The 26,097-nt window shown below is 58.7% G+C and overlaps 1 protein-coding gene across 1 annotated transcript in view; it reads left to right on the top strand.

Annotated features, from left to right (window-relative positions):
- The first annotated feature begins 817 nt into the window (after positions 1 to 817).
- TNXB (tenascin XB) overlaps positions 818 to 26,097 on the top strand; it is a 67,900-nt gene continuing 42,620 nt past the window's right edge. The window contains exons 1-18 of the mRNA XM_075134565.1: positions 818 to 1,128; positions 2,069 to 2,308; positions 4,504 to 4,616; positions 5,430 to 5,583; positions 7,179 to 7,302; positions 7,423 to 8,120; positions 8,198 to 8,287; positions 9,007 to 9,300; positions 10,277 to 10,570; positions 11,502 to 11,795; positions 15,945 to 16,244; positions 17,748 to 18,029; positions 18,868 to 19,161; positions 20,247 to 20,540; positions 21,408 to 21,716; positions 22,427 to 22,714; positions 24,190 to 24,483; positions 25,138 to 25,431. Coding sequence (XP_074990666.1) covers positions 930 to 1,128; positions 2,069 to 2,308; positions 4,504 to 4,616; positions 5,430 to 5,583; positions 7,179 to 7,302; positions 7,423 to 8,120; positions 8,198 to 8,287; positions 9,007 to 9,300; positions 10,277 to 10,570; positions 11,502 to 11,795; positions 15,945 to 16,244; positions 17,748 to 18,029; positions 18,868 to 19,161; positions 20,247 to 20,540; positions 21,408 to 21,716; positions 22,427 to 22,714; positions 24,190 to 24,483; positions 25,138 to 25,431 — 4,855 coding nt within the window. The 5' untranslated portion in view covers positions 818 to 929. The remainder of the gene's footprint in view (positions 1,129 to 2,068; positions 2,309 to 4,503; positions 4,617 to 5,429; positions 5,584 to 7,178; positions 7,303 to 7,422; positions 8,121 to 8,197; positions 8,288 to 9,006; positions 9,301 to 10,276; positions 10,571 to 11,501; positions 11,796 to 15,944; positions 16,245 to 17,747; positions 18,030 to 18,867; positions 19,162 to 20,246; positions 20,541 to 21,407; positions 21,717 to 22,426; positions 22,715 to 24,189; positions 24,484 to 25,137; positions 25,432 to 26,097) is intronic.

Raw genomic sequence — 26,097 nt, 5'->3', positions numbered from 1 at the left:
GTCCTTGTGGATGTCCCCTATGGGTGTCCATGTGTCCCCCATGATGTCCCTGTGTCCCCTGGGTGTCTCCACGGGTGTCCCTGTGTCCCCCACGGGTGTCCCTGTGTCCTTGTGGATGTCCCCTGTGGGTGTCCATGTGTCCCCCATGATGTCCGTGTGTCCCCTGTGTGTCCCCCACGGGTGTCCGTGTGTCCCCTGGATGTCCCCATGGGTGTCCGTGTGTCCCCTGGGTGTCCCCCATGATGTCTGTGTGTCCCCTGGGTGTCCCCCACGGGTGTCCCTGTGTCCCCCACGGGTGTCCCTGTGTCCCCCGGGTGTCCCTGTGTCCTTGTGGATGTCCCCTGTGGGTGTCCATGTGTCCCCCATGATGTCCGTGTGTCCCCTGCGTGTCCCCCACGGGTGTCCGTGTGTCCCCTGGATGTCCCCATGGGTGTCCGTGTGTCCCCTGGGTGTCCCCCATGATGTCCGTGTGTCCCCTGGATGTCCCCACGGGTGTCCCTGTGTCCCCCACGGGTGTCCCTGTGTCCCCCACGGGTGTTCCTATGTCCCCTGGATGTCCCCACGGGTGTCCGTGTGCCCCCTGGATGTCCCCACGGGTGTCCCTGTGTCCCCCACGGGTGTCCCTATGTCCCCTGGATGTCCCCACGGGTGTCCGTGTGTCCCCTGGGTGTCCCCCACGGGGACCCATGTGTCCCCCATGATGTCTGTTTGTCCCCTGGGTGTCCCTGTGGGTGTCCATGTGTCCCCGTCGATGTCCCCTGTGGGTGTCTGGGTGTCATCCGCGGGTGTCTGGGTGTCCCCTGGGTGTCCCCTGGGTGTCCCCTACAATACCCCTGTGTCCCCTGGGTGTCCGCTATGGGTGTCCGCGTGTCCCCACGGGTGTCCCCAGGAGTCCCCACGGGTGCCATCTGTCCCCTCCCCGCAGGACCATGACCCCGGGGCTGCCCCTGCTGCTGCTGGCGCTGGCGCTGCGGGGGGGGACGGGGACCCCCCCCGGGTCCCCCCCGGGTCCCCCCTGTGGGGCGGCGGCGCTGGTGGCCATCCTGGGGCGCCTGCGGGAGCTGGAGGGACAAGTGCGGGCGCTGCAGGGACAGTGCGGGGACAGCCAGGGACCCCAGGCCGGCACCGGTATGTGGGGGGACATGGGGGGACCCTGGGACATGGGGCATGGGGGGGCATGGGGGGACATGGGGGGACATGGGGGGACCCTGGGACATGGGGCATGGGGGGACATGGGGGGACATGGGGGGACATGGGGGGACCCTGGGACATGGGGCATGGGGGGACATGGGGGGACATGGGGGGACCCTGGGACATGGGGCATGGGGGGACATGGGGGGACATGGGGGGACCCTGGGACATGGGGCATGTGGGGACATGGGGGGACATGGGGGGACATGGGGGGACCCTGGGACATGGGGCATGGGGGGACATGGGGGGACATGGGGGGACCCTGGGACATGGGGCATGTGGGGGGATGGGGGGACATGGGGGGACGTGGGGGGATGTGGGGGGACCCTGGGACATGGGGCATGGGGGGACATGGGGGGACATGGGGGGATGTGGGGGGACCCTGGGACATGGGGCATGGGGGGACATGGGGACATGGGGGGACATGGGGGGACCCTGGGACATGGGGCATGTGGGGGACGTGGGGGGATGGGGGGACATGGGGGGATGTGGGGGGACGTTGGGGACATGGGGGGACGCGGGGACACAGGGAAGATGTGGAGGGACATGGGGCATGTGGGGGACATGGGGGGATGTGGGGGGACATGAGGGGACGTTGGGGGACATGGGGACGTGGGGGAGATGCGGGGGGACATTGGGACATGGGGGACATGAAGGTTGTGGGGACATGGGGGGGGCATGGGGCATGTGGGGGGACATGGGGGGGATATGGGGACATAGGGGGACATGGGGACATTGGGACATAGGGCACTTGGAGGGACGTGTGGGGGACATGGGGGGTCGTGGGGGGACACTGGGGGGGACACGGGGGGCCATGGGGGTGGCACGTAGGGGGCCGCGGGGCCTTGTCACCCCCGTCTCCCTCCCGTCCCCGCAGGACGCACGCTGGCTCGGGAGCTCTGCGCCCCCGCCCCCGCCGGGGATGGCTGCGACTGCCCCTCCCCCCCCTCCCCTCCCCCCACCCCCCCCTCCCCCCCCCACCCCCCCTGTCCCCTCGGCTGCAGTGACCAGGGCCGCTGTCGGGGGGGTCGCTGCCGCTGCTTCCCCGGCTTCACCGGCCCCCACTGCGCCACCCCCGCCTGTCCCCCCGGCCGCGGCGGGCCCCGCTGCGCCCTCGGTACGTCCCCGAGGGTCCCCGAGGGTCCCCGGGTGTCCCCAGGGGTCCCCAGGGGTCCCCCAGTGTCCCCATCCCAGTGCTCCCAGTGCCCCCCCACCTCCCTCCCAAGCCGTAGTGAGCCCTGATGCCACCTTGGTAGGTCCCCAGGTGTCCCCAGGTGTCCCCAAGGGTCTCCAAGGGTCCCCAGGGGTCCCCAGTGCTCCCCCAGTGTCCCCATCCCAGTGCTCCCAGTGCCCCCCCACCTTCCTCCCCAGCCGTAGTGAGCCCTGATGCCACCTTGGTAGGTCCCCAGGTGTCCCCAGGTGTCCCCAAGGGTCCCCGAGGGTCCCCAGGGGTCCCCAGTGCTCCCCCAGTGTCCCCATCCCAGTGCTCCCAGTGCCCCCCCACCTCCCTCCCCAGCCGTAGTGAGCCCTGATGCCACCTTGGTAGGTCCCCAGGTGTCCCCAAGGGTCCCCAAGGGTCCCCGAATTTCCCCAGGTGTCCCCATGGGTCCCCATCCCAGTGCTCCCAGTGCTCCCCCGCTTCCCTTCCTGGCCATAGTGGGCCCTGATGCCACCTGGATATGTCCCCAAATGTCTCTGAGTGTCCCCAGGGGTCCCCCAGTGTCCCCATCCCAGTGCTTCCAGTACCCCCCCACCTCCCTCCCCAGCCGTAGTGAGCCCTGATGCCACCTTGGTAGGTCCCCAAATGTCCTCAAGTGTCTCCAAAGGTCCCCAAGGGTGCCCAAATTTCCCCAGGTGTCCCCAAGGGTCCCCATGGGACCCCGAATTTCCCCATGGGTCCCCATCCCAGTGCTCCCAGTGCTCCCCTGCTTCCCTTCCTGGCCGTAGTGCGCCCTGATGCCACCTGGATATGTCCCCACTTGTCCCCGAGTGTCCCCGAGTGTCCCCAGTGCTCCCCCAGTGTCCCCATCCCAGTGCTCCCCCACCTCTCTCCCCAGCTGTAGTGAGCTCTGATGCCACCTTCGTAGGTCCCCAAATGTCCCCAAGGGTCCCCAAGTGTCCCCAAATTTCCCCAAGGGTCCCCATCCCAGTGCCCCCCCCTCCTTCCCCGGCCATAGCGGGCTCTGATGCCACCTCAGTATGTCCCCACCTGTCCCCAAAGGTCCCCTAGTGTCCCCAGTGCTTCCCTGGTGCTCCCCACTGCTCCCAGTGTCCCCCAGTGTCTCCATCTCAGTGCCCCCAGTACCCCCCCTGCCTGTCCCCCCCCAGCCATGGTGGACCCTGATGCCGCTTTGGTATTTCCCTCAGTGTCCCCAGTGTCCCCTGGTGTCCTCCAGCGCTCTCCCAGTCTTCCCAGTGTCCCCCAGTGCCCTGGCCCTGAGTATCCCCGTGGTGTCCCTGTCCTGTGGGTGCTCCATATCCTGCTGTCCCCATGGCTTGGGTGGCCTTGTTCCTTGGGTGTCCCCTCCATGTCCCCGTGGTGTCCCCATCCCAGAATGTCCCCATCCCATGGTGTCTCAAGGGTGTCCTGTCCCGTGATGTCCCCAGGGTGTCCCCATCCCATGGGTGCCCTGTCCTCGTGGTGTCCCCATGTCTTGAGGGTGTCCCTGTCCTGTGCTGTCCCCAGGGTGTCTCTATCCCATGGGTGCCCCATCTGGTGGAGTCACCAGGGTGTCCCCAGGGTGTTGCTGTCCCATGGTGTCCCCATCCCCTGGGTGCCCCATCCTGTGGTGTCTCCAGGGTGTCCCCATCCCATGGGTGCCCCATCCTGTGGTGTCTCCAGGGTGTCCCCATCCCATGGGTGCCCCATCCTGTGGTGTCTCCAGGGTGTCCCCATCCCATGGGTGCCCCATCCTCTGGTGTCTCCAGGGTGTCCCCATCCCATGGGTGCCCCATCCTGTGGTGTCCCCAGGGTGTCCCCATCCCATGGGTGCCCCATCCTGTGGTGTCTCCAGGGTGTCCCTATCCTGTGTTGTCCCCATTCCCTGGGTGCTCTGTCCCCGTGGTGTCCCCAGGGTGTTCCCATCCCATGGGTGCCGCATCCTGGGGTGTCCCCAGGGTGTCCCCATCCCATGGGTGCCGCATCCTGGGGTGTCCCCAGGGTCTCCCCATCCCATGGGTGCCCCATCCTGTGGTGTCACCAGGGTATCCTCAAGGTGTCCCTGTCCTGTGGTGTCCCTAGGGTGTCCCCATCCCATGGTGCCCCAAAGTGTCCCTGTGGTGGCACCCACTGATGGGACCGTGTCCCCGCAGATATCCCCTCGGTGACACCGCGCTTGGCCACCCGCAACCAGACGTCCTTCCGTGTGACCTGGCCCCGCCCCCCCGTGCCGGTGGATGGCTACCAGGTGGCCCTCATCCCCCTGGTGAGCTGGGGACGGGGATAGGGGTGGGGACAGGTCCCCAGTGCCACGGTGGCCCCAGTGTGGTGGCCCCAACGTGGCCCCAACGTGGCCTTCATCCCCAGGATGAGGTGGCATCTGTGGCCACCTGCTGCTGCCCTGCTGGGGGTCACCATAAAGGTGTCCCTATGGTGTCCCCAACATGTCCCCAATGTGCCTGTTGTCCCCAGAGCAAGCCGGCGATCAGGCCACCTCCCGCTGCCTAACTGGGGGATGGGGACATCTCCCTAGTGTGTCTCTTGTCCCCAGGATTAGCCGTGGTGGTGTCACCCATCTGCTGCTTGACTTAGGGATGGGTCCCCCATGGTGTCCCCCCATGGTGTCCCCAATGCATCCCATGTCCCCAGGATGAGTCAGCAGCTGTGGCCGCCCTTCTGCTGCCTGGCTTGGGGACAGGGATGTGTCCCCAGTATGGTGTCCCCAGTATCCCCAACATGTCCCTTGTCCCCAGGATGAGCCACCTGCCTGCAGCCCTGCTTAGGGACCAGGACATGTCCCCACCGTGATGTCCCCAATATGTCCCCAGTGTGTCCCCAACATGTCCCCCAGCCCCAGGACAAGCCATTGGCTGTAGCGCCTGGCTCAGGGATGAGGAGGTGTCCTCACCACGTTGTCCCCCGTGTGCTCCTCCTTAGCTGTCCCCAACACGTTCCCAGCGTGTCCCCCACATGTCCCCCAGCCCTGGGAGAAGCTCTTGGCTGTGGCCACCTGCCTGCTGCCTGACTCAGGGCCAGGTCCCACCGTGGTGTCCCCAGCATGTCCTTGACTTGTCCCCAGGACGAGCCGGCGGCGATGACCACTCATGAGCTGCCTGGCTCTGCTGTCACCTTCGAGGTGGCAGGGCTGGCACCCGGACACGCCTTCGAGCTCTTCATCCAGGCCCAGCGGGACCAGCACCTCGGGGCACCCGGCACCCTGCGCGTCCGCACCCGTACGTGTCACCCTCTCAGCGCGGGGACCACGAGGGAATGGGGACACCATGGGGATGGCAGCGGGCATGAGCATGGGGACAGGGATGGGGACAACGTGGGGATGGCAATGGGTGTGGGCATGGGGACAGGGGTGGGGATGGCACATGGATGGAGTAGGGGACCGTGATGGCATGGTCATGGGTGTGGGGACAGTGATGGGGACAGCATAGACAGCATGGGGACAGGAATGGGGAGGGCATGGGCATGGGAACAGGGCTGGCATGGGGACAGGGACAGGGATGGCACAAGCATGGGGACAGAGATGACACAGGGATGGGGATAGTGACGGCATGGTCATGGGGACAGCAATGGGGATGGCATGGGCATGGGGACAAGGATGGTGTGGGCATGGGGATGGGGACAGCAACGGGGACAGCACAGGCATGGGGACAGCACAGGCATGGGGACAGGGGTGACACAGGGATGGGGATGGGGACAGTGATGGCATGGGGACGGGTGGCATGAGCAGAGGGATGGGGACAGGGATGGGGATGGCACAGGCGTGTGGACAGGGACGGCGCAGGGATGGGGTTGGGGGCGGTGACGACGTGGTCATGGGTGTGGGGACAGCGATGAGGACAGCATGGGGACAGGGATGGGGACAAGGATGGGGCAGGGATGGGGACGGCATGGGGACAGGGATGGCATGAGCACAGGGATGGGCACAGCGATAGGGACAGCCGTGGAGATGGCACGGACATGGAGATAGGGGTGGCACGAGGATGGGGACAGCATGGACACAGGCATGGTGACAGGAACAACACGGGGATGGTGATGGGGACAAGACGTGGATGGGGACAGCGTAGGGATGGGGGTGTCATGGGGATAGGGACAGCATGGTGACAGGCATGGGGACAGGGATGGTGCAAGCATGGGGATGAGGACAGCATGGACATGGGGACAGGGACGGGATGGGGACAAGCATGGGGATGGCAGAGGGATGGGGACAGGGATGGGGATGTCATGGCCACAGGAATGGGGACAGGGACTGGCATGGGGACAGGGACTGGGATGGGCATGGGGACAGGGACGGTGCCTGCAGCCTCTGTCCGTCCCCCCATGTCCATGTGTCCCTGTGGCTCTGCAGGTCCACGTGCGTCTGTCTGTCCTGGTGGGTCTGTGTGTCACCAGTCTGTCCCTGTGGGTCCGTGTTGTTCCCTTGGGCCTGTCTATCTGCGTCCGTCGCCATGTGTCCCCGCGGGTCCGTCTGTCCCCATGGGCTCCTCTGTCCCCATGGGCTCCTCTGTCCCCATGGGCGCATCTGTCCCTGTGGGTCCATGTGTCCCCATGGCTCCACGTGACCCACATCTCCTGGTGCTTCCCCGTGCGTCCCTCTGTTGCCTGGGTCCGGATGTCCCCAGTCTGTCCCCGTCAGTCAATCTGTCCTAGTCTGTTCCCATGAGTCTGGGTGTCCCCAGTCTGTCCCTATGCGTCCGTCTGTCCCTGTCCCTTCCCGTGTCCATCCATCCCTGTGTCCCCCTGTGGGTCCCCGGACTCTGGCAGACGGGGACTTTTGGGGACGGGTTGTTGACCCTGGTCCCCTTTGCTCTCGCAGTGCTTGCCCAGACTCTGCCCACCCACGGGGGGTCCCCAGGGTCCCCTCAGGGTTCCCTGGGGTCCCCGGCATCACCAGTGGCCCCAGCGTCACCATCAGCCCGAGGGTCTCCGGCATCCCCAAGGTCCCCAGTGTCACCAGCATCCCCGGGGTCACCAGGGTCCCTGGGATCACCAGCATCACCAGCGTCACCGGATGCATCCTTGGGGTCACCAGGGTCTTTGGGGTCACCAGCATCTCCGAGGTTTCCAGCGTCCCCAGTATCTCGAGGGTCTCCGGGGTCCCCGGCATCCCCGAGGTCCCCAGTGTCACCAGAGTCCCCGGCATCACCAGCGTCCCCAGAATCCCCAGGGTCACCAGTGTCCCCAAGGTTACCTGCATCTCCACGGTCCCCAGCATCACCACAGTCCCCTGTATCACCTCCCTCTCCATGGTCCCCGGTGTCCCCAGCATCCCCACTGTCCCCAGTGCTCCCGGCTGTCCCATCCCTGCATGACCTGGGGGCCAAGCTCTCCTCCTACAAGGGCTCCTTGCTGCAGCGCCTGGAGAGCCACCTCCGGGCTACAAACTTCCCCCTCCGGGGCAACCAAACGGTGCCGGCGGTGGCCCGCGCCATCCTGTCTTACCTTCTGCGCCGCAGCCCGGCCCTGTTGCGTCACCAGCTCCTCCGCCAGATGCCCCATCCCAAGCCCCAGTTGATGCCAGGGGCCGCCGGCGAGGCTCTGGTGGACCTGGATGGGCTGCGGGGCCACGCAGAGAATGTGGTGATCCGTTACCGGCTCCTGGAAGAGCCGGAGGGGGCCGAGGGGGAGCTACAGGTGCCGGGGGACACGGCGGTGGCCCGGGTGCCAGGGCTGGTGCCAGGGGCCATGTACCGGGTGGAGGTGCACGGCGTGGTGCGGGGGCACGTCTCCAAGTCCTACACATTCCTGGTGACGGCAGGTGGGTGATGGGGATGGAGACAGGGACAACATTGCACGGGGACATCCCATAACCGCCCACTCCTCTTTTGGGTGCAGGGGTAGGTGGCACCAATGAGCCCCCGCTGGACTGGGAGCACATGTATGAGATGGAGTTGACTGAGCCCCAAGGTGCCGTAGCCAAAGCAGGTACCATTAGGTGGTCCATGGCAACAGTGGGAGGGACCCAAGTGTTGAGGCTCAACTGCTCTTGGTAGACAGGTTGGGGATGGATGGATGGTTGGATGGATGGATGGTTGGATGGATGGTGGTTGGATGGTTGGTGGTTGGATGGATGGTGGTTGGATGGATGGATGGTTGGATGGATGGTGGTTGGATGGATGGTGGTTGGATGGTTGGTGGTTGGATGGATGGATGGTTGGATGGATGGTGGTTGGATGGTTGGGGTGGGTTGGTGATGGATGGATGGGTGCGTGGATGGATGGGTGGGCGGGTGGATGGATGGATGGATGGTGGTTGGGTGGTGGAGGTGGGTAGGTGGATGGATGGATGGGTGGATGGATGGATGGAAGGTCGGATGGATGGGTGGGAGGTGGATTCGAAGATTGGTGTAAGGAAAAGTCAATGGAAAAACAGGTCATTGCATGGATGGAAGCCTGGATTCTTGAATGGACAAATGAGCGGGCAGACAGCTAAATGAACTGATGGGTGGAACAACGGACAAAGAACAGATTGGATGGATGATTGGATGGATGGGTGGACACCCAGTTGGATCAATGGGAGGATGGTTGGGTGCTTGGATTGAAGGGTGCGTGATTAGATGGGGAGGTGGAATGACAGATGGTTCAGCAGAAGGATGCACGGGTGGGTGGAACTTCATGTTCTGCTTTGTGCCATCTCCATCGCAGTGCCGGCCCCGCCGTCAGAGGAACCACCACCCCGGCCCCGCCTGGGCGGGCTCATTGTTTCCCACGTCACCCCTGGCTCCGTCCAGCTGGAGTGGAGCGTCCTCGAGGGCACCTTTGACTCCTTCACGGTGCAGTACAGGGATGTGCAAGGCCAACCTCAGGCACTTGCAGTTGACGGTGGTTCCCGCACGGTGACGGTGCCTGGGCTGTCACCATCCCGCCGCTACAAGTTCAACCTGTACGGGGTGTGGGGTCGGAAACGGATTGGTCTTATCTCCACCGATGCCGTCACAGGTGAGGGCATCTCTGGGCGCTATGTCCTCTGCGGGCACTGGGTTTGGAGCAAGTCAGGAGCCTTGGCAGGTCCTTTGACCTTGAGGGATATGGGAAGAGCATCTGGGCCTTGATTTGGCGGTGGGTGTGGGTGCATGCGAGGTCAGAGGGATGGAAGGGTGGATGGTTGGGATTGGATGGTTGGGACTGGGTGGATGGATGGATGGTTGGGATTGGATGGATGGATGGGGATGGATGGGATTGGAGGGACTGATGGATGGTTGGGATTAGATGGACGGATGGACGGATGGGGATGGATGGGATTGGGTGGATGGTTGGGATTGGATGGGTGGATGGATGGATGGGATTAGATGGATGGCTGGATGGTTGGGATTGGATGGCTGGATGGTTGGGATTGGATGGCTGGATGGTTGGGATTGGAAGGATGGATGGTTGGGATTGGATGGATGGATGGATATTTGGATGGGTGGCTGGAAAAATGGTTGGTTGGACCGATTGATGGTTGGAGAGATGAATCGATGGGAGCATGGATGGATGGAAGCACGGGTGGTCAGGTGAATAATCAGACTGTTTAATGAATGAAGGGGTGGATGGTTGGGTTCATGGATCCATGGACTGATGTGAGGGAGAAGGGTCACGGAGAGATGATGGGTGAGTGGATAGAAGGAAGCATGGATGGGTGGGAAGACACATGCATGGATAGGTGGCTGGTTAGATGGGTGGAAGGCCAGATTTCTGGCAGACTGGCTGCCTGAATTGGCAGACAAAGAGAGAATTGGATGGATGAGTGGATGGGTGGACAAACAGCTGGAGGAATGGAAAATGGGTGGAAGGGTGGAGGGTTGGGTGAGTCATGTGATGGGTGGGTGATTAGATGGGTGGAGCGGCAGGCAGGATGGATGCATGAATGGATGCGTGGATAGAGGGAGGGATGTCTGTCGCCAGTGTGTCCTGCATTGTGCTGTTCCTGTTGCAGCCCCGGCCCCACCAAAGGAGGAACCACCATCCCAGCCAATCCTGGGCGAGCTCACGGCCTCCCACATCACCCCTGACTCCGTCCAGCTGGAGTGGAGCGTCCCCGAGGGCACCTTTGACTCCTTCACGGTGCAGTACAGGGATGCCCAAGGCCAGCCCCAGGTGCTGCCCGTGGACGGTGGTTCCCGCACGGTGACGGTGCCTGGGCTGTCACCGTCCCGCCGCTACAAGTTCAACCTGTACGGGGTGTGGGGTCGGAAACATCTGGGCCCCGTCTCCACCGACGCTGTCACAGGTGAGTGGGTCTGTGGGACCCTCCGTGTCCTTGCTGCCCTGGGTTTGGAGTGTGGCAGGAGCTTGGGCAGGTCCCATTCAAGGTCTTTGGCCCATCTGGGAAATGGGAACTTCTCTTGGGTGTTGATTGGGGGCTGGCTGGAGGGACGGGTGCCCGCAGGGTTTTAGGCAGTAAGGGAGGGGGAGAGCGAGGGAAGCCTGGAAGGAGGGAGTGATGGGGGTACGGGTGGTGGGATGGGTGTGCGGCTCGTTGAGTGAGGAGATGGATGGATGGATGGATGGATGGGTGATGGTGGGTGGTTGGTTAATAGGTTGATTGGGTGGACGGGTGATTGACCGGATGGTTGCCTGGATCGATGGGTGTTGTGATGGAAGAGGGGTGATAGGATGGCTGGGTAGAGGAAGGAATTCAAGGACCGATGGATGGAATAGTGCATGGAAGAATGGTTGATTGGATGGATGGAAGCATGGATGGTTGAACGGAGAAATGGAGGGAGAGAAGGTTGCATAGAAAGACAAAGGGATTGGTGGTTGGATGAAAGGAATGACGAAGACATGGATGAATGAATGGATGACGACATGGGTGACCAAAAACGTGCCTTAAGGAGTAGAAGGATGCATGTGTGGATGGTTGGAAGGCTGGTGGGTAGAAGAGTGTTAAGGATGGATGGAAGGAGAGGTGGGTGGATGCTTGGGTGAAGTGATACCTGGCGGGATGATTGGTTGCATGTATGTGTGGATGGATAGAAGGATGGTTGGGTAGAAAAATGGATGGATGGATGTTTCAAGGCATGTATGGCTGTTTATGGCTTTCATTGTGTCCTCTCTGTTACAGCTGCTTTGATGGATGGTAGGATGGATGGATGGACGGATGGATTGGTGGACGTATGTATTGGATGTTTATGCCCTGCATTGTGCCATCTCTGTTACAGCTGCAGCCGAGCCGGAGGAGGAACCACCATCCCAGCCAATCCTGGGCGAGCTCACGGCCCCTCATGTCACCCCCGACTCCGTCCAGCTGGAGTGGAGCGTCCCCGAGGGCTCCTTTGACTCCTTCACGGTGCAGTACAAGGATGCCCAAGGCCAGCCCCAGGTGCTGCCCGTGGACGGTGGTTCCCGCACGGTGACGGTGCCTGGGCTGTCACCGTCCCGCCGCTACAAGTTCAACCTGTACGGGGTGTGGGGTCGGAAACGTCTGGGCCCCGTCTCCACCGATGCTGTCACAGGTGAGGGTGTCTGTGGGCTCCGTCCTCGTTCCCTTTGGGCGCTGGGTTTGGAGTGTGGCAGGAGCTTGTCCAGGGGGGTCATCTCTTGGGTGTTGACTGTTGGCTGGATGTAGGGATGGGAGCAGGCAAGAGAGAGGGAGGGAGGGAGGGAGGGTTGGAGAGGTAGGTGGAGGGATGAAGGTGTGTCTGGTGGTTGGGTGATTGGTTTTTTGAATGGATGGAAAGAAGAGTGGTTGGATCTGTGAAGAGATGGATGGATGGATGGATGGATAACTGAACTGTTGAATGGATGCAGGGTTGGATGGCTGGGTGGATTCTTGGCCCGATGGATAGAAGTAGGTGGATGGGAAGATGAGTGTTGGGATGGATGTGTGGAGGGCTACCCCACCACCCCTCCTTCCTCGCCTGTCCCTTCTGAAGAGCTTATAGCCGTCCATTGCAGCACTCCAATCGTGAGACTCATCCCACCATGTTTCCGTGATGGCGACTAAGTCATAGCTACGCCGCTTCCAGCTCCTCCTGTTTGCCGCCCATGCTGGGTGCATTGGTGTAGATGCACTTGAGCTGGGCTGCCGATTTCTCCCCCGACATTGGCGTGCGGTCCCTAGGCTCTTCTCTAGAGAGCCTGGTTTTATCCCCTTCCCTCCTCAGCTCGATGGTAGTGATGACGAGGTCGAGCGCTTGTGGGTAAGGATGAGGGGGAAGGCCAACAAGGCAGATATCCTGCTGGGAGTCTGTTATAGACCACCTAGCCAGGACGAGGAGGCAGATGAAATATTCTACCAGAGGCTGGCAGAAGTCTCCCAGTCGCTAGCCCTTGTTCTCGTGGGGGACTTCAACTTTCCGGATGTCTGCTGGAAATACCACACGGCAGAGAGGAAACAGTCGAGGAGGTTCCTGGAGTGTGTGGAGGATAACTTCCTGACGCAGCTGGTAAGCGAGCCCACCAGGGGAGATGCCTCGCTTGACCTGCTGTTCACGAACAGAGAAGGACTGGTGGGAGATGTGGTGGTCGGAGGCCGTCTTGGGCTTAGCGACCATGAAATGACAGAATTCTCGATACTTGGTGAAGTAAGGAGGGGGGCCAGCAAAACCGCTACCATGGACTTCCGGCGGGCGGACTTTGGCCTGCTCAGGACACTGGTCGAGAGGGTCCCTTGGGAGACAGTCCTGAAGGGCAAAGGGGTCCAGGAAGGCTGGACGTTCTTCCAGAAGGAAGTCTTAAAGGCGCAGGAGCGGGCTGTCCCCATGTGCCGCAAGAAGAACGGGCGGGGAAGGCGACCGGCCTGGCTGAACGGGGAGCTCTGGCTGGGACTCAGGGAAAAAAGGAGAGTTTATCACTTGTGGAAGAAGGGGCAGGCGACTCAGGAAGAGTACAGGGATCACGTTAGGTCGTGCAGAGAGGAAATTAGAAAGGCAAAAGCCCGGCTAGAACTCAACCTGGCCACTGTCGTGAGAGACAACAAAAAATGCTTTTATAAGTATGTTAATGACAAAAGGAGAGCCAAGGAGAATCTCCATCCTCTACTGGATGCGGGGGGGAACGTTGCCACCAAGGACGAGGAAAAGGCTGAGGTACTCAACGCCTTCTTTGCCTCAGTCTTTAGTAGTCAGAGCAGTTATCCTCAGGGTACTCAGCCCCCTGAGCTGGAAGACAGGGATGGCGAGCAGGATAAACCCCCCATAATTCAAGAGGAAGAAGTTAATGACCTGCTACGCCACCTGGACGCTCACAAGTCTATGGGGCCGGATGGGATCCACCCGAGGGTGCTGAGGGAGCTGGCGGAGGAGCTTGCCGAGCCGCTCTCCATCATTTACCAGCAGTCCTGGTTAACTGGGGAGGTCCCGGACAACTGGAGGCTTGCCAAGGTGACGCCCATCTACAAGAAGGGCCGGAAGGAGGATCTGGGGAACTACAGGCCGGTCAGCCTGACCTCGGTGCCAGGGAAGATCACGGAGCGGTTGGTTTTGAGGGCGCTCAGAAGCCATGTGCGGGACAACCAGGGGATCAGGCCCAGCCAGCACGGGTTCATGGAAGGCAGGTCCTGCTTGACCAACCTGATCTCCTTCTATGACCAGGTGACCCACAGTGGATGAGGGAAAGGCTGTGGATGTGGTCTACCTGGACTTCAGTAAAGCCTTTGACACTGTCTCCCACAGCATTCTCCTAGAGAAGCTGGCGGCTCACGGCCTAGACAGGTCCACTCTTGGCTGGGTAAAAAACTGGCTGGACGGCCGAGCCCAGAGAGTTGTGGTCAACGGAGTTAAATCCAGTTGGCGGCCGGTCACGAGCGGTGTTCCCCAGGGCTCAGTACTGGGGCCGGTCCTGTTCAATCTCTTTATCAATGATCTGGACGAGGGGATCGAGTGCTCCCTCAGTCAGTCTGCAGACGACACCAAGTTGGGCGGGAGTGTTGATCTGCTGGAGGGTGGGAAGGGTCTGCAGAGGGACCTGGACAGGCTGGGTCGATGGGCCCAGGCCAATGTATGAGGTTCAACAAGGCCAAGTGCCGGGTCCTGCGCTTCGGCCACAACAACCCCAGGCAACGCTACAGGCTTGGGCAAGAGTGGCTGGAAAGCTGCCCGGAGGAAAAGGACCTGGGGATGCTGATTGACAGCCGGCTGAACATGAGCCGGCAGTGTGCCCAGGTGGCCAAGAAGGCCAACGGCATCCTGGCCTGTATCAGAAGTCGTGTGGCCAGCAGCAGCAGGGAGGTGACCGTGCCCCTGTACTGGGCACTGGTGAGGCCACACCTCGAATCCTGTGTTCAGTTTTGGGCCCCTCACCACAAGAAGGACATGGAGGTGCTGGAGCGTGTCCAGAGGAGGGCAACGAAGCTGATGAAGGGCCTGGAGCACAAGTCTGATGGGGAGCGGCTGAGGGAACTGGGGGTGTTCAGCCTGGAGAAGAGGAGGCTGAGGGGAGACCTCATCGCGCTCTACAACTACCTGAAAGGAGGTTGTAGTGAGGGGGGGGTTGGTCTCTTCTCCCAAGTAACAGCGATAGGACAAGAGGAAATGGCCTCAAGTTGCGCCAAGGGAGGTTTAGATTGGACATGAGGAGAAATTTCTTTCCTGAAAGAGTGGTCAGGCCTTGGAACAGGCTGCCCAGGGCAGTGGTGAAGTCCCCATCCCTGGAGGTATTTAAAAGACGTGTGGATGAGGCCCTTAGGGACATGGCTTAGTGGGTATGGTGGTGTTGGGTTGACGGTTGGACTCGATGATCTTAGAGGTCTTTTCCAACCTTAATGATTCTATGATTCTATGAGTCTATGACAACTGGACAGCCTGGTGGGGTGACAGACAGCACCGTTAATGGTTGTCTGTCTGGGTGAATGCATGGAGGGATGGAAGATTGTTCATGGAAAATGGGTGATGGGAGGGGTGGAGGCCTGGGTGGATGCATGGACAAAGAGCTGGATGTGTGTTTGGATGGTTAGTTGGTGTGTGGGTGATCAGCTAGATGGGTGGATGGATGGATGGTTGGATGGGTGGATGGATGGATGCTGGTGGGTGGCTGGTTAATAGGTTGATTGGATGGACGGGTGATTGAATGGATGGTTGCCTGGATCGATGGGTGTTGTGATGGAAGAGGGGTGATAGGATGGCTGGGTAGAGGAAGGAATTCAAGGACCGATGGATGGAATAGTGCATGGAAGAATGGTTGATTGGATGGATGGAAGCATGGATGGTTGGATGGAGAAATGGAGGGAGAGAAGGTCGCATGGACAGACAAAGGGATCGGTGGTTGGATGAAAGGAATGACGAAGACATGGATGAATGAATGGATGACGACATGGGTGACCAAAAACGTGCCTTAAGGAGTAGAAGGATGCATGTGTGGATGGATGGAAGGCTGGTGGGTAGAAGAGTGTTAAGGATGGATGGAAGGAGAGGTGGGTGGATGCTTGGGTGAAGTGATACCTGGAGGGATGATTGGTTGCATGTATGTGTGGATGGATAGAGGGATGGTTGGGTAGAAAAATGGATGGATGGATGTTTCAAGGCATGTATGGCTGTTTATGGCTTTCATTGTGTCCTCTCTGTTACAGCTGCTTTGATGGATGGTGGGATGGATGGATGGACGGATGGATTGGTGGACGTATGTATTGGATGTTTATGCCCTGCATTGTGCCATCTCTGTTACAGCTGCAGCCGAGCCGGAGGAGGAACCACCATCCCAGCCAATCCTGGGCGAGCTCACGGCCCCTCATGTCACCCCCGACTCCGTCCAGCTGGAGTGGAGCGTCCCCGAGGGCACCTTTGACTCCTTCACGGTGCAGTACAAGGATGCCCAAGGCCAGCCCCAGGTGCTGCCCGTGGACGGTGGTTCCCGCACGGTGACGGTGCCTGGGCTGTCACCGTCCCGCCGCTACAAGTTCAACCTGTACGGGGTGTGGGGTCGGAAACGTCTGGGCCCCGTCTCCACCGATGCTGTCACAGGTGAGGGCGTCTGTGGGCTCCGTCCACGTTCCCTTTGGGCGCTGGGTTTGGAGTGTGGCAGGAGCTTGTCCAGGGGGGTCATCTCTTGGGTGTTGACTGTTGGCTGGACGTAGGGATGGGAGCAGGCAAGAGAGAGGGAGGGAGGGAGGAAGAGTTGGAGAGGTAGGTGGAGGGATGAATGTGGTTGGGTGATTGGTTTTTGAATGGATGGAAAGAAGGGTGGTTGGATCTGTGAACAGATGGGTAGATGGGTGGGTGGGTGGGTGGGTGGATGGATGAATAACTGAACGGTTGAATGGATGCAGGGTTGGATGGCTTTGTGGATTGTTGGCTTGATGAGAAGCAGGTGGATGGGAAGATGAGTGTTGGGATGGATGTTTGGAAGCATGGCTGCACGGAGGGTGAAATACATGGATGAATGCTTGCGTGGACAGATAGAGAGATGAATGGATGGAGGGGTGCATGGATGAATGGTCCAAAAGATGGATGTATGGATGGACGGATGGATGGAGGGATGGAGGCATGGATGGAGAGATGGATGGGTGGACGGACAGACAGACAGGTGGTCACATGAATGGCTAAGAGACTGGTGAACGGATGAATGCATTGATGAGAAGCAGAGGGACAACTGGACAGACTGGTGGGGTGACAGATGGCACCGTTAATGGTTGTCTGTCTGGGTGAATGCATGGAGGGATGGAAGATTGTTCATGGAAAATGGGTGATGGGAGGGGTGGAGGCCTGGGTGGATGCATGGACAAAGAGCTGGATGTGTGTTTGGATGGTTAGTTGGTGTGTGGGTGATCAGCTAGATGGATGGATGGATGGATGGATGGATGGATGGGTGGATGGATGGGTGGATGGATGGATGCTGGTGGGTGGCTGGTTAATAGGTTGATTGGTGGATAGATGGTTGAACGGATGGTTGCCTGGATTGATGGGTGTTTTGATGGAAGATGGGTGATAGGATGGTTGGGTAGAGGAATGGATTCAAGAACCGATGGATGGAATAGTGCACAGAAAAATGGTTGATTGGATGGATGGAAGCATGGATGGTTGGACGGAGAAATGGAGGGAGAGAAGGTTGCATGGAAAGACAAAGGGATTGGTGGTTGGATGAAAGGAATGACGAAGACATGGATGAATGAATGGATGACGACCTGGGTGACCATAAACCTGCCTTAAGGAGCAGAGAGGTGGCTGGTAAGGTGTTTGTTTGGGTGACTTGGCTGCTGGTTGGATGATTAGGTGGATGAATGGACAGGCAGATGGTGAGTGGAAGGATGCCTGTGTGGATGGTTGGAAGGCTGATGGGTGGAACGGTGTTAAGGATGGATGGAAGGAGAGGTGGGTGGATGGTTGGGTGAGCTGATACCTGGAGGGATGATTGGTTGAATGTATGTGTGGGTGGATGGATAGAGGGATGGTTGGGTAGAAAAATGGATGGACGGACGGACAGACATGTGGATGTTTATGCCCTGCATTGTGCCCTTTCTGTTATGGCTGCAGCCGAGAAGGAACCACCATCCCAGCCAATCCTGGGCGAGCTCACGGCCCCTCATGTCACCCCTGACTCCATCCAGCTGGAGTGGAGTGTCCGCGAGGGCACCTTTGACTCCTTCACGGTGCAGTACAAGGATGCCCAAGGCCAGCCCCAGGTGCTGCCCGTGGACGGTGGTTCCCGCACGGTGACGGTGCCTGGGCTGTCACCGTCCCGCCGCTACAAGTTCAACCTGTACGGGGTGTGGGGTCGGAAACGTCTGGGCCCCATCTCCACCGACGCTGTCACAGGTGAGTGGGTCTGTGGGACCCTCCGTGTCCTTGCTGCCCTGGGTTTCGAGTGTGGCAGGAGCTTGGGCAGGGCCCGCTCAAGGTCTTTGGCCCATCTGGGAAATGGGAACTTCTCTTGGGTGTTGATTGGGGGCTGGCTGGAGGGACGGGTGCAGGCAGGGTTTTAGGCAGTCAGGGAGGGGGAGAGCGAGGGAAGCCTGGAGGGAGGGAGTGATGGGGGTGCGGGTGGTGGGATGGGTGTGCGGCTCGTTGGGTGAGGAGATGGATGGATGGGTGGGTGGGTGGATGCTGGTGGGTGGTTGGTTAATAGGTTGATTGGGTGGATGGGTGATTGACCGGATGGTTGCCTGGATCGATGGGTGTTTTGATGGAAGAGGGGTGATAGGAAGGCTGGGTAGAGGAAGGAATTCAAGGACCGATGGATGGAATAGTGCACGGAAGAATGGTTGATTGCATGGATGGAAGCATGGATGGTTGAACGGAGAAATGGAGGGAGAGAAGGTTGCATGGACAGACAAAGGGATCGGTGGTTGGATGAAAGGAATGACGAAGACATGGATGAATGAATGGATGACGACCTGGGTGACCAAAAAGGTGCCATAATGAGTAGAAGGATGCATGTGTGGATGGTTGGAAGGCTGATGGGTGGAACGGTGTTAAGGATGGATGGAAGGAGAGGTGGGTGGATGCTTGGGTGAAGTGATACTTGGAGAGATGGTTTCTTAAGTGGATGGATGGATGGATAGAAGGATGGTTGGGTAGAAAAATGGTTGGAAGGAGAAAGGGATGGATGAATGTTTCGAGGCCTGTATGGATGTTTGTTCCCTCTCTGTTATAGCTGCAGCGGAGCCTGAGGAGAAACCACCGACTCAGCCAATGCTGGGCGAGCTCACGGCCTCCCACATCACCCCCGGCTCCGTCCAGCTGGAGTGGAGCGTCCCCGAGGGCACCTTTGACTCCTTCACGGTGCAGTACAAGGATGCCCAAGGCCAGCCCCAGGTGCTGCCCGTGGACGGTGGTTCCCGCACGGTGACGGTGCCTGGGCTGTCACCGTCCCGCCGCTACAAGTTCAACCTGTACGGGGTGTGGGGTCGGAAACGTCTGGGCCCCGTCTCCACCGACGCTGTCACAGGTGAGGGTGTCTGTGGGTCCTCTCCGTGTCCCCTTTGGACACTGGTTTTGGAGTGTGGCAGGAGCTGGGACAGGGCCCGTGCTGGTACCTTGGGTCTTTTGGGAAATGGGAACAGTTTTCTAGTGCTTCCTCGGGGATGTATGGATGGGAACATGCAACGTTGGAGGGGTGGAGGAATGGCGGGGCGGGGGGAAGGTTGGGTGGATGGATGGATGGATGGAAGATCAGACAGCAGGGTATTTAGAATCACAGAATCATTTAGGTTGGAAAAGACCTTTCAGGTCATGGAGTCCAACATTTATGTGGTTGAACAGATGCAGGGCTGGTTAGGTGGCTGTGTGGTATGGAGCTGCATCCAGGGAAGTTCAGGTTGGACATTAAGCAAACGTTCTTCACTGAGATGGTGGTCGGTCAGTGGAACAGGCTCCCCAGGGAAGCGCTCACGGCACCAAGCCTGTCAGAGTTCAAGGAGTGTCTGGACGATGCTCTTAGTCATGTGGTTTAGTGCTAGGTAGTCCTGTGAGGAGCAGGGGGTCGGACTCGATGATCCTTACGGGTCCCTTCCAGCTCGAGCTATTCTGTGATTTTATGATCATATGGAAGGTTTTTTTGATGGATTAATGGATGCATGGATGGCTTTTTGGGTGTATGGATGGTTGGATGGATGGATGGATGGATGGTTGGATGGACGGGTGGTTGGATCGATAGATGAATTAGCGGAAGCGTGGACAGATGGCAGGATTACTGAATGGATCTGGTGTGGATGGGTCTGTGGCATTTTAAAGAGGAAATGATGGTTCGGATGGTTGGATGGAGGCACGATTGTATGGGAGGGTGGAAGAATGGATAATGGGTGGAGAGATGGCCAGCTGGCTGGGCAGTGGTATGGCTGGGGGCTTAAATGAGCGGGTAAGTGGTTGGCCGGTTGATGGGTAGAGTGGATTCAAGGACTGACTGAAGGAAAGGGGTGAGGATGGATGGACGGATGGATGGACATGCATGCATGGATGGTTGGATGGATGGATGGATGGACGGGTGGATTGATTGGTGGTTGTTTATGCCCTGTGTTGTGCCCTGTGTTGCAGCTACAGCTGAGCCGGAGGAGGAACCACCATCCCAGCCAATCCTGGGCGAGCTCACGGTCCCTCATGTCACCCCCGACTCCGTCCAGCTGGAGTGGAGCATCCCCGAGGGCACCTTTGACTCCTTCACGGTGCAGTACAAGGATGCCCAAGGCCAGCCCCAGGTGCTGCCCGTGGACGGTGGTTCCCGCACGGTGACGGTGCCTGGGCTGTCACCGTCCCGCCGCTACAAGTTCAACCTGTACGGGGTGTGGGGTCGGAAACGTCTGGGCCCCATCTCCACCGATGCTGTCACAGGTGAGAGCATCTATGGGCCCCATCTGTGTCCCTTGTGGGCCCTGGGTTTGCTGTGGGGCTGGAGCCCGTTGAGTGGGAACATCTCTTAGACGTTGACTTGGGGAGGGATGTAGGGAAGGGCAGGTGCACGGTCGGAGAGTGGAATGGATGGATGGAGAATGGATTGGAGGAATGGAGGGATGGATGGATGGGTGAATAGATGGAATCAAGGACTGAGAGATGGGAAGAGGTGCACTGGGAAATGCATGATAGGACGGTCCGAACTATGAGTGGATGGATGGACCAATGGTTGTGTGTACATACCGGTAGGACGTTGCGTGGGTGATAGGATGGAAGCTGATGAAATGATGGGGTAGTTGAATGGATGTATGGATGGATGTATGGATGGTTAAGTAAATGGACCTGGAAATGGAAGGATAACTAGATGGATGAAGGGAATTGTGGTCCAAAATCTGGTTTAATGGGAGGAGAGATGGATGGGTGGGTGGATGGATGGATCAGTGTTGGTTGGGTGGATGGGAGGGTAAGTGGATGGGAGGACATATGGGTGTATGGTGAAACCGATTGACGGATGGATGAATGATGTAATTGAGGAAGAAATTTGCCAACGGATGGTTGGCGAGGCTTCAAATGGCATTAGGAAAGGTGGGATGGGTGGCAGTGGGGAGGAATGGGTGTCGGGATGGGTAAGTGGATTGCTGGTTGGATGGTTGAATTTGTGGGCCGATGGATGGAAAATGGTTGGATGGTTGGCTGAGTTTATTGGGTGGGTGGGTGGATGGATGGATGGATGGACTGATGGATGGATGGATGGACTGATGGATGGTTGTTCCTCTGTGTGCCCTACATTGTGCCTCTCTATTGCAGCTCCAGCCCCACCGTCGGAGGAACTGCCATCAGAGGAACCACCATCCCAGCCAATCCTGGGCGAGCTCACGGCCTCCCACGTCACCCTCGACTCCGTCCAGCTGGAGTGGAGCGTCCCCGAGGGCACCTTTGACTCCTTCACGGTGCAGTACAAGGATGCCCAAGGCCAGCCCCAGGTGCTGCCCGTGGACGGTGGTTCCCGCACGGTGACGGTGCCTGGGCTGTCACCGTCCCGCCGCTACAAGTTCAACCTGTACGGGGTGTGGGGTCGGAAACGTCTGGGCCCCGTCTCCACCGATGCTGTCACAGGTGAGGGTGTCTTCAGGCCTCACGTGTGCCCCCTTGGGACCCTGCGTATGCTGGAGGGCATGAGCTGGAGCTGGGTCTGTCCTGATCCCCTGGGGCCTTGTGGGAAGTGGGAACATCTCTTGGGTGCTGACTGGGTTGGAGGGATGTGAGCATGCAAGGTTGGAGGGGTGGAGGGGCAGATTGGTGGATGGAAGGATGGATGGAAGGATGGATGGATGGATGGATGGAGGGCAGGCTATTTCGTTGGTTGAATGGATGAATGGCTAGATAGATGGTTGTGTGGAAGGGTGTCTTGTGTCTTGATGGATGGATGATTTGGGTGATTGGATGGATGGATGGTTGCATCAGCGGATGAATTAGAGGAAGCATGGGTAGATGGTGGTATTACTGAATGGATCCAGTATGGATGGGTTTGTGGCAGTTTCAGAGGTGGGCTGGTGGTTTGGATGGTTGGATGGAAGCACTATTGGGCAGATGGAGGGATGTTTGAATGGATGGATCGGTGGGTTGGTTGGATGGTTGGGTTGGTTGTATGTCTGGAGGCTTAAATGAACACTTAAGCGATTGGTTGGTTGATGGGTGGAATGGATTGGAGGACTGACTGAAGGAAAAAATTGTGTATTGTTGGATGGCTGGCTGGTTGGTGGGATGGATGGATGGGCTGGTGGATGTTTATGACCTGCATTGTGTCCTCTCTATTGCAGCTGCAGCTGAGCCTGAGGAGGAACCACCATCCCAGCCAATCCTGGGCGAGCTCACGGCCTCCCAGGTCACCCCCGACTCCGTCCAGCTGGAGTGGAGCGTCCCCGAGGGCACCTTTGACTCCTTCACGGTGCAGTACAAGGATGCCCAAGGCCAGCCCCAGGTGCTGCCCGTGGACGGTGGTTCCCGCACGGTGACGGTGCCTGGGCTGTCACCGTCCCGCCGCTACAAGTTCAACCTGTACGGGGTGTGGGGTCGGAAACGTCTGGGCCCCGTCTCCACCGACGCTGTCACAGGTGAGTGGGTCTGTGGGACCCTCCGTGTCCTTGCTGCCCTGGGTTTGGAGTGTGGCAGGAGCTGGGGCAGGGCCCGCTCAAGGTCTTTGGCCCATCTGGGAAATGGGAACTTCTCTTGGGTGTTGATTGGGGGCTGGCTGGAGGGACGGGTGCAGGCAGGGTTTTAGGCAGTAAGGGAGGGGGAGAGCGAGGGAAGCCTGGAGGGAGGGAGTGATGGGGGTACGGGTGGTGGGATGGGTGTGCGGCTCGTTGGGTGAGGAGATGGATGGATGGGTGGGTGGGTGGGTGGATGGATGGATGGATGCTGGTGGGTGGTTAGTTAATAGGTTGATTGGATGGACGGGTGATTGACCGGATGGTTGCCTGGATCGATGGGTGTTTTGATGGAAGAGGGGTGATAGGATGGCTGGGTAGAGGAAGGAATTCAAGGATCAATGGATGGAATAGTGCATGGAAGAATGGTTGATTGGATGGATGGAAGCATGGATGGTTGGATGGAGAAATGGAGGGAGAGGAGGTTGCATGGACAAAGGGATTGGTGGTTGGATGAAAGGATGACGAAGACATGGATGAATGAATGGATGACGATGTGGGTGACCAAAAACCTGCCTTAAGGAGCAGAGAGGTGGCTGGTAAGGTGTTTGTTTGGGTGACTTGGCTGCTGGTTGGATGATTAGGTGGATGAATGGACAGGCAGATGGTGAGTGGAAGGATGCCTGTGTGGATGGATGGAAGGCTGAAGGGTGGAACGGTGTTAAGGATGGATGGAAGGAGCGGTGGGTGGATGGTTGGGTGAGCTGATACCTGGTGGGATGATTGGTTGAATTTATGCGTGGGATTGATAGAGGGATGGTGTCGTGGTTTAATCTGGCAGGCAGCCAAATACCACGCAGCCGCTCACTCACTCCCCCCGCCCCCGCAGTGGGACAGGGAGAGAATCGGAAGGGTAAGAGTGAGAAAAACTCGTGGGTTGAGATAAAGACAGTTTAATAGAACAGAAAAGGGAGAATAATGATAATAAATAATGATAGAATATACAAAATGAGTGATGCACAATGCAATTGCTCACCACCCGCGCTGACCGATAACCAAGTAGCGATCGGCCCTTCCTGGATCATGCCTACCCTTCATATACTGAGCATGACGTCACATGGTATGGAATACCCCATTGGCCAGCTGGGCTGGCTGTCCTGATTATGTTCCCTCCCACCTTGTGTACCTAGCTCAGTCAGTAGGCACGGGAGCTGTCCTTGGACTAGGAGGGCACTTAGCAACAACTGAAAACATCAGTGTGTTATCAACATTCTCCTCATACTAAATCCAAAACACAGCACTAGGAAGAAATTTAACCCTATCCCAGCCGAAACTAGGACAGATGGTTGGGTAGAAAAATGGATGGATGGATGCATGGATGGATGAATGTTTCAAGAGACGTATGGATGTTTATCCCCTGCATTGTGTCCTCTCTGTTGCAGCTGCAGCCGAGCCGGAGGAGGAACCACCATCCCAGCCAATGCTGGGCGAGCTCACGGCCTCCCAGGTCACCCCCGACTCCGTCCAGCTGGAGTGGAGCATCCCCGAGGGCACCTTTGACTCCTTCACGGTGCAGTACAAGGATGCCCAAGGCCAGCCCCAGGTGCTGCCCGTGGACGGTGGTTCCCGCACGGTGACGGTGCCTGGGCTGTCACCGTCCCGCCGCTACAAGTTCAACCTGTACGGGGTGTGGGGTCGGAAACGTCTGGGCCCCGTCTCCACCGATGCCGTCACAGGTGAGGGGGCATTGGGGACCCTGTGGACCATGGGTTTGCATTGGGCAGAACCTTGGACAGTGCCCATGGTCAGTTGCTTGGGCCTCTTGGGAAATAGGAATAGCTTTTGGGTGCCGATTTGGGGCTGGATGTATGGATGGGTGCATGGAAGTTGGAAGGATGAAGGGATAGGTCGATGGACAGAAAGATGGGTACTTGGATGAGTTTGTGGCTCTTTGGGTGAGTACCTGGTTGGATGCATGTCTGTCTGTACCGCTGGACTAATGTATGGATGGTTGGATGAATGAAGAATGGCTCCATGATCGATAGGTTGAGTGGGTAGATACATGGATGGATGGATGAAAGTTGGGATAATTGTGTGTCTGGCTCGTGGACTGGGTGAGTGATTGGATGATTGTGTGGACACGTGGCTGAGTGGATGGATGGTGGGGTGGTTGGTTGGATGTCTTGTTGCTTGGAGGAATAAAGGAGAGTCTGGTTGGATGGTTAAAAGGAGGAGTGAATTCAAAGACTGATGGATAGAAGAAGGTGCATGGAGAGACGGGTGATTTGAGGAATGGAAGGATAGACAGATGGAGGGTGAACGGATGTACGGATGGATGGATGGATGTACTGGTGGAGGGATGTATGGGATGTTTATGCCCTGTGTTGCAGCTACAGGCGAGCCGGAGGAGGAACCACCATCTCAGCCAATCCTGGGCGAGCTCACGGCCTCCCAAGTCACCCCTGACTCCGTCCAGCTGGAGTGGAGCGTCCCCGAGGGCACCTTTGACTCCTTCACGGTGCAGTACAAGGATGCCCAAGGCCAGCCCCAGGTGCTGCCCGTGGACGGTGGTTCCCGCACGGTGACGGTGCCTGGGCTGTCACCGTCCCGCCGCTACAAGTTCAACCTGTACGGGGCGTGGGGTCGGAAACGTCTGGGCCCCATCTCCACCGATGCCGTCACAGGTGAGGGCATCTATGGGCCCCATCTGTGTCCCTTGTAGGCCCTGGGTTTGCTGTGGGGCTGGAGCCCGTTGAGTGGGAACATCTCTTAGACGTTGACTTGGGGAGGGATGTAGGGAAGGGCAGGTGCACGGTCGGAGAGTGGAACGGATGGATGGAGAATGGATTGGAGGAATGGAGGGATGGATGGATGGGTGAATAGATGAAATCAAGGACTGAGAGATGGGAAGAGGTGCACTGGGAAAAGGATGATGGGATGGTCGAAACTGTAAATGGATGGATGGACCAACGGTTGTGTGTACCTAATGATAGGACAGAAGCTGATGAAATGATTGGGTAGCTGAATGGATGTATGGATGGATGTATGGATGGTTAAGTAAATGGACCTGGAAATGGAAGGATAACTAGATGGATGAAGGGAATTGTGGTCCAAAATCTGGTTTAATGGGAGGAGAGCGGATGGGTGGGTGGATGGATGGATCAGTGGAGGTTGGGTGGATGGGAGGGTAAGTGGATGGGAGGACATATGGGTGTATGGTGAAACCGATTGACGGATGGATGAATGATGTAATTGAGGAAGAAATTTGCCAACGGATGGCTGGCGAGGCTTCAGATGGCATTAGGAAAGGTGGGATGGGTGGCAGTGGGGAGGAATGGGTGTCGGGATGG

The sequence above is a fragment of the Calonectris borealis genome, chromosome 33, assembly GCF_964195595.1.
Source record: "Calonectris borealis chromosome 33, bCalBor7.hap1.2, whole genome shotgun sequence".
NCBI classification, from domain to species: domain Eukaryota; kingdom Metazoa; phylum Chordata; class Aves; order Procellariiformes; family Procellariidae; genus Calonectris; species Calonectris borealis.
The sequence above is the reverse complement of the archived record's forward strand: the minus strand, read 5'-3'. Positions and strand labels throughout refer to the sequence as shown.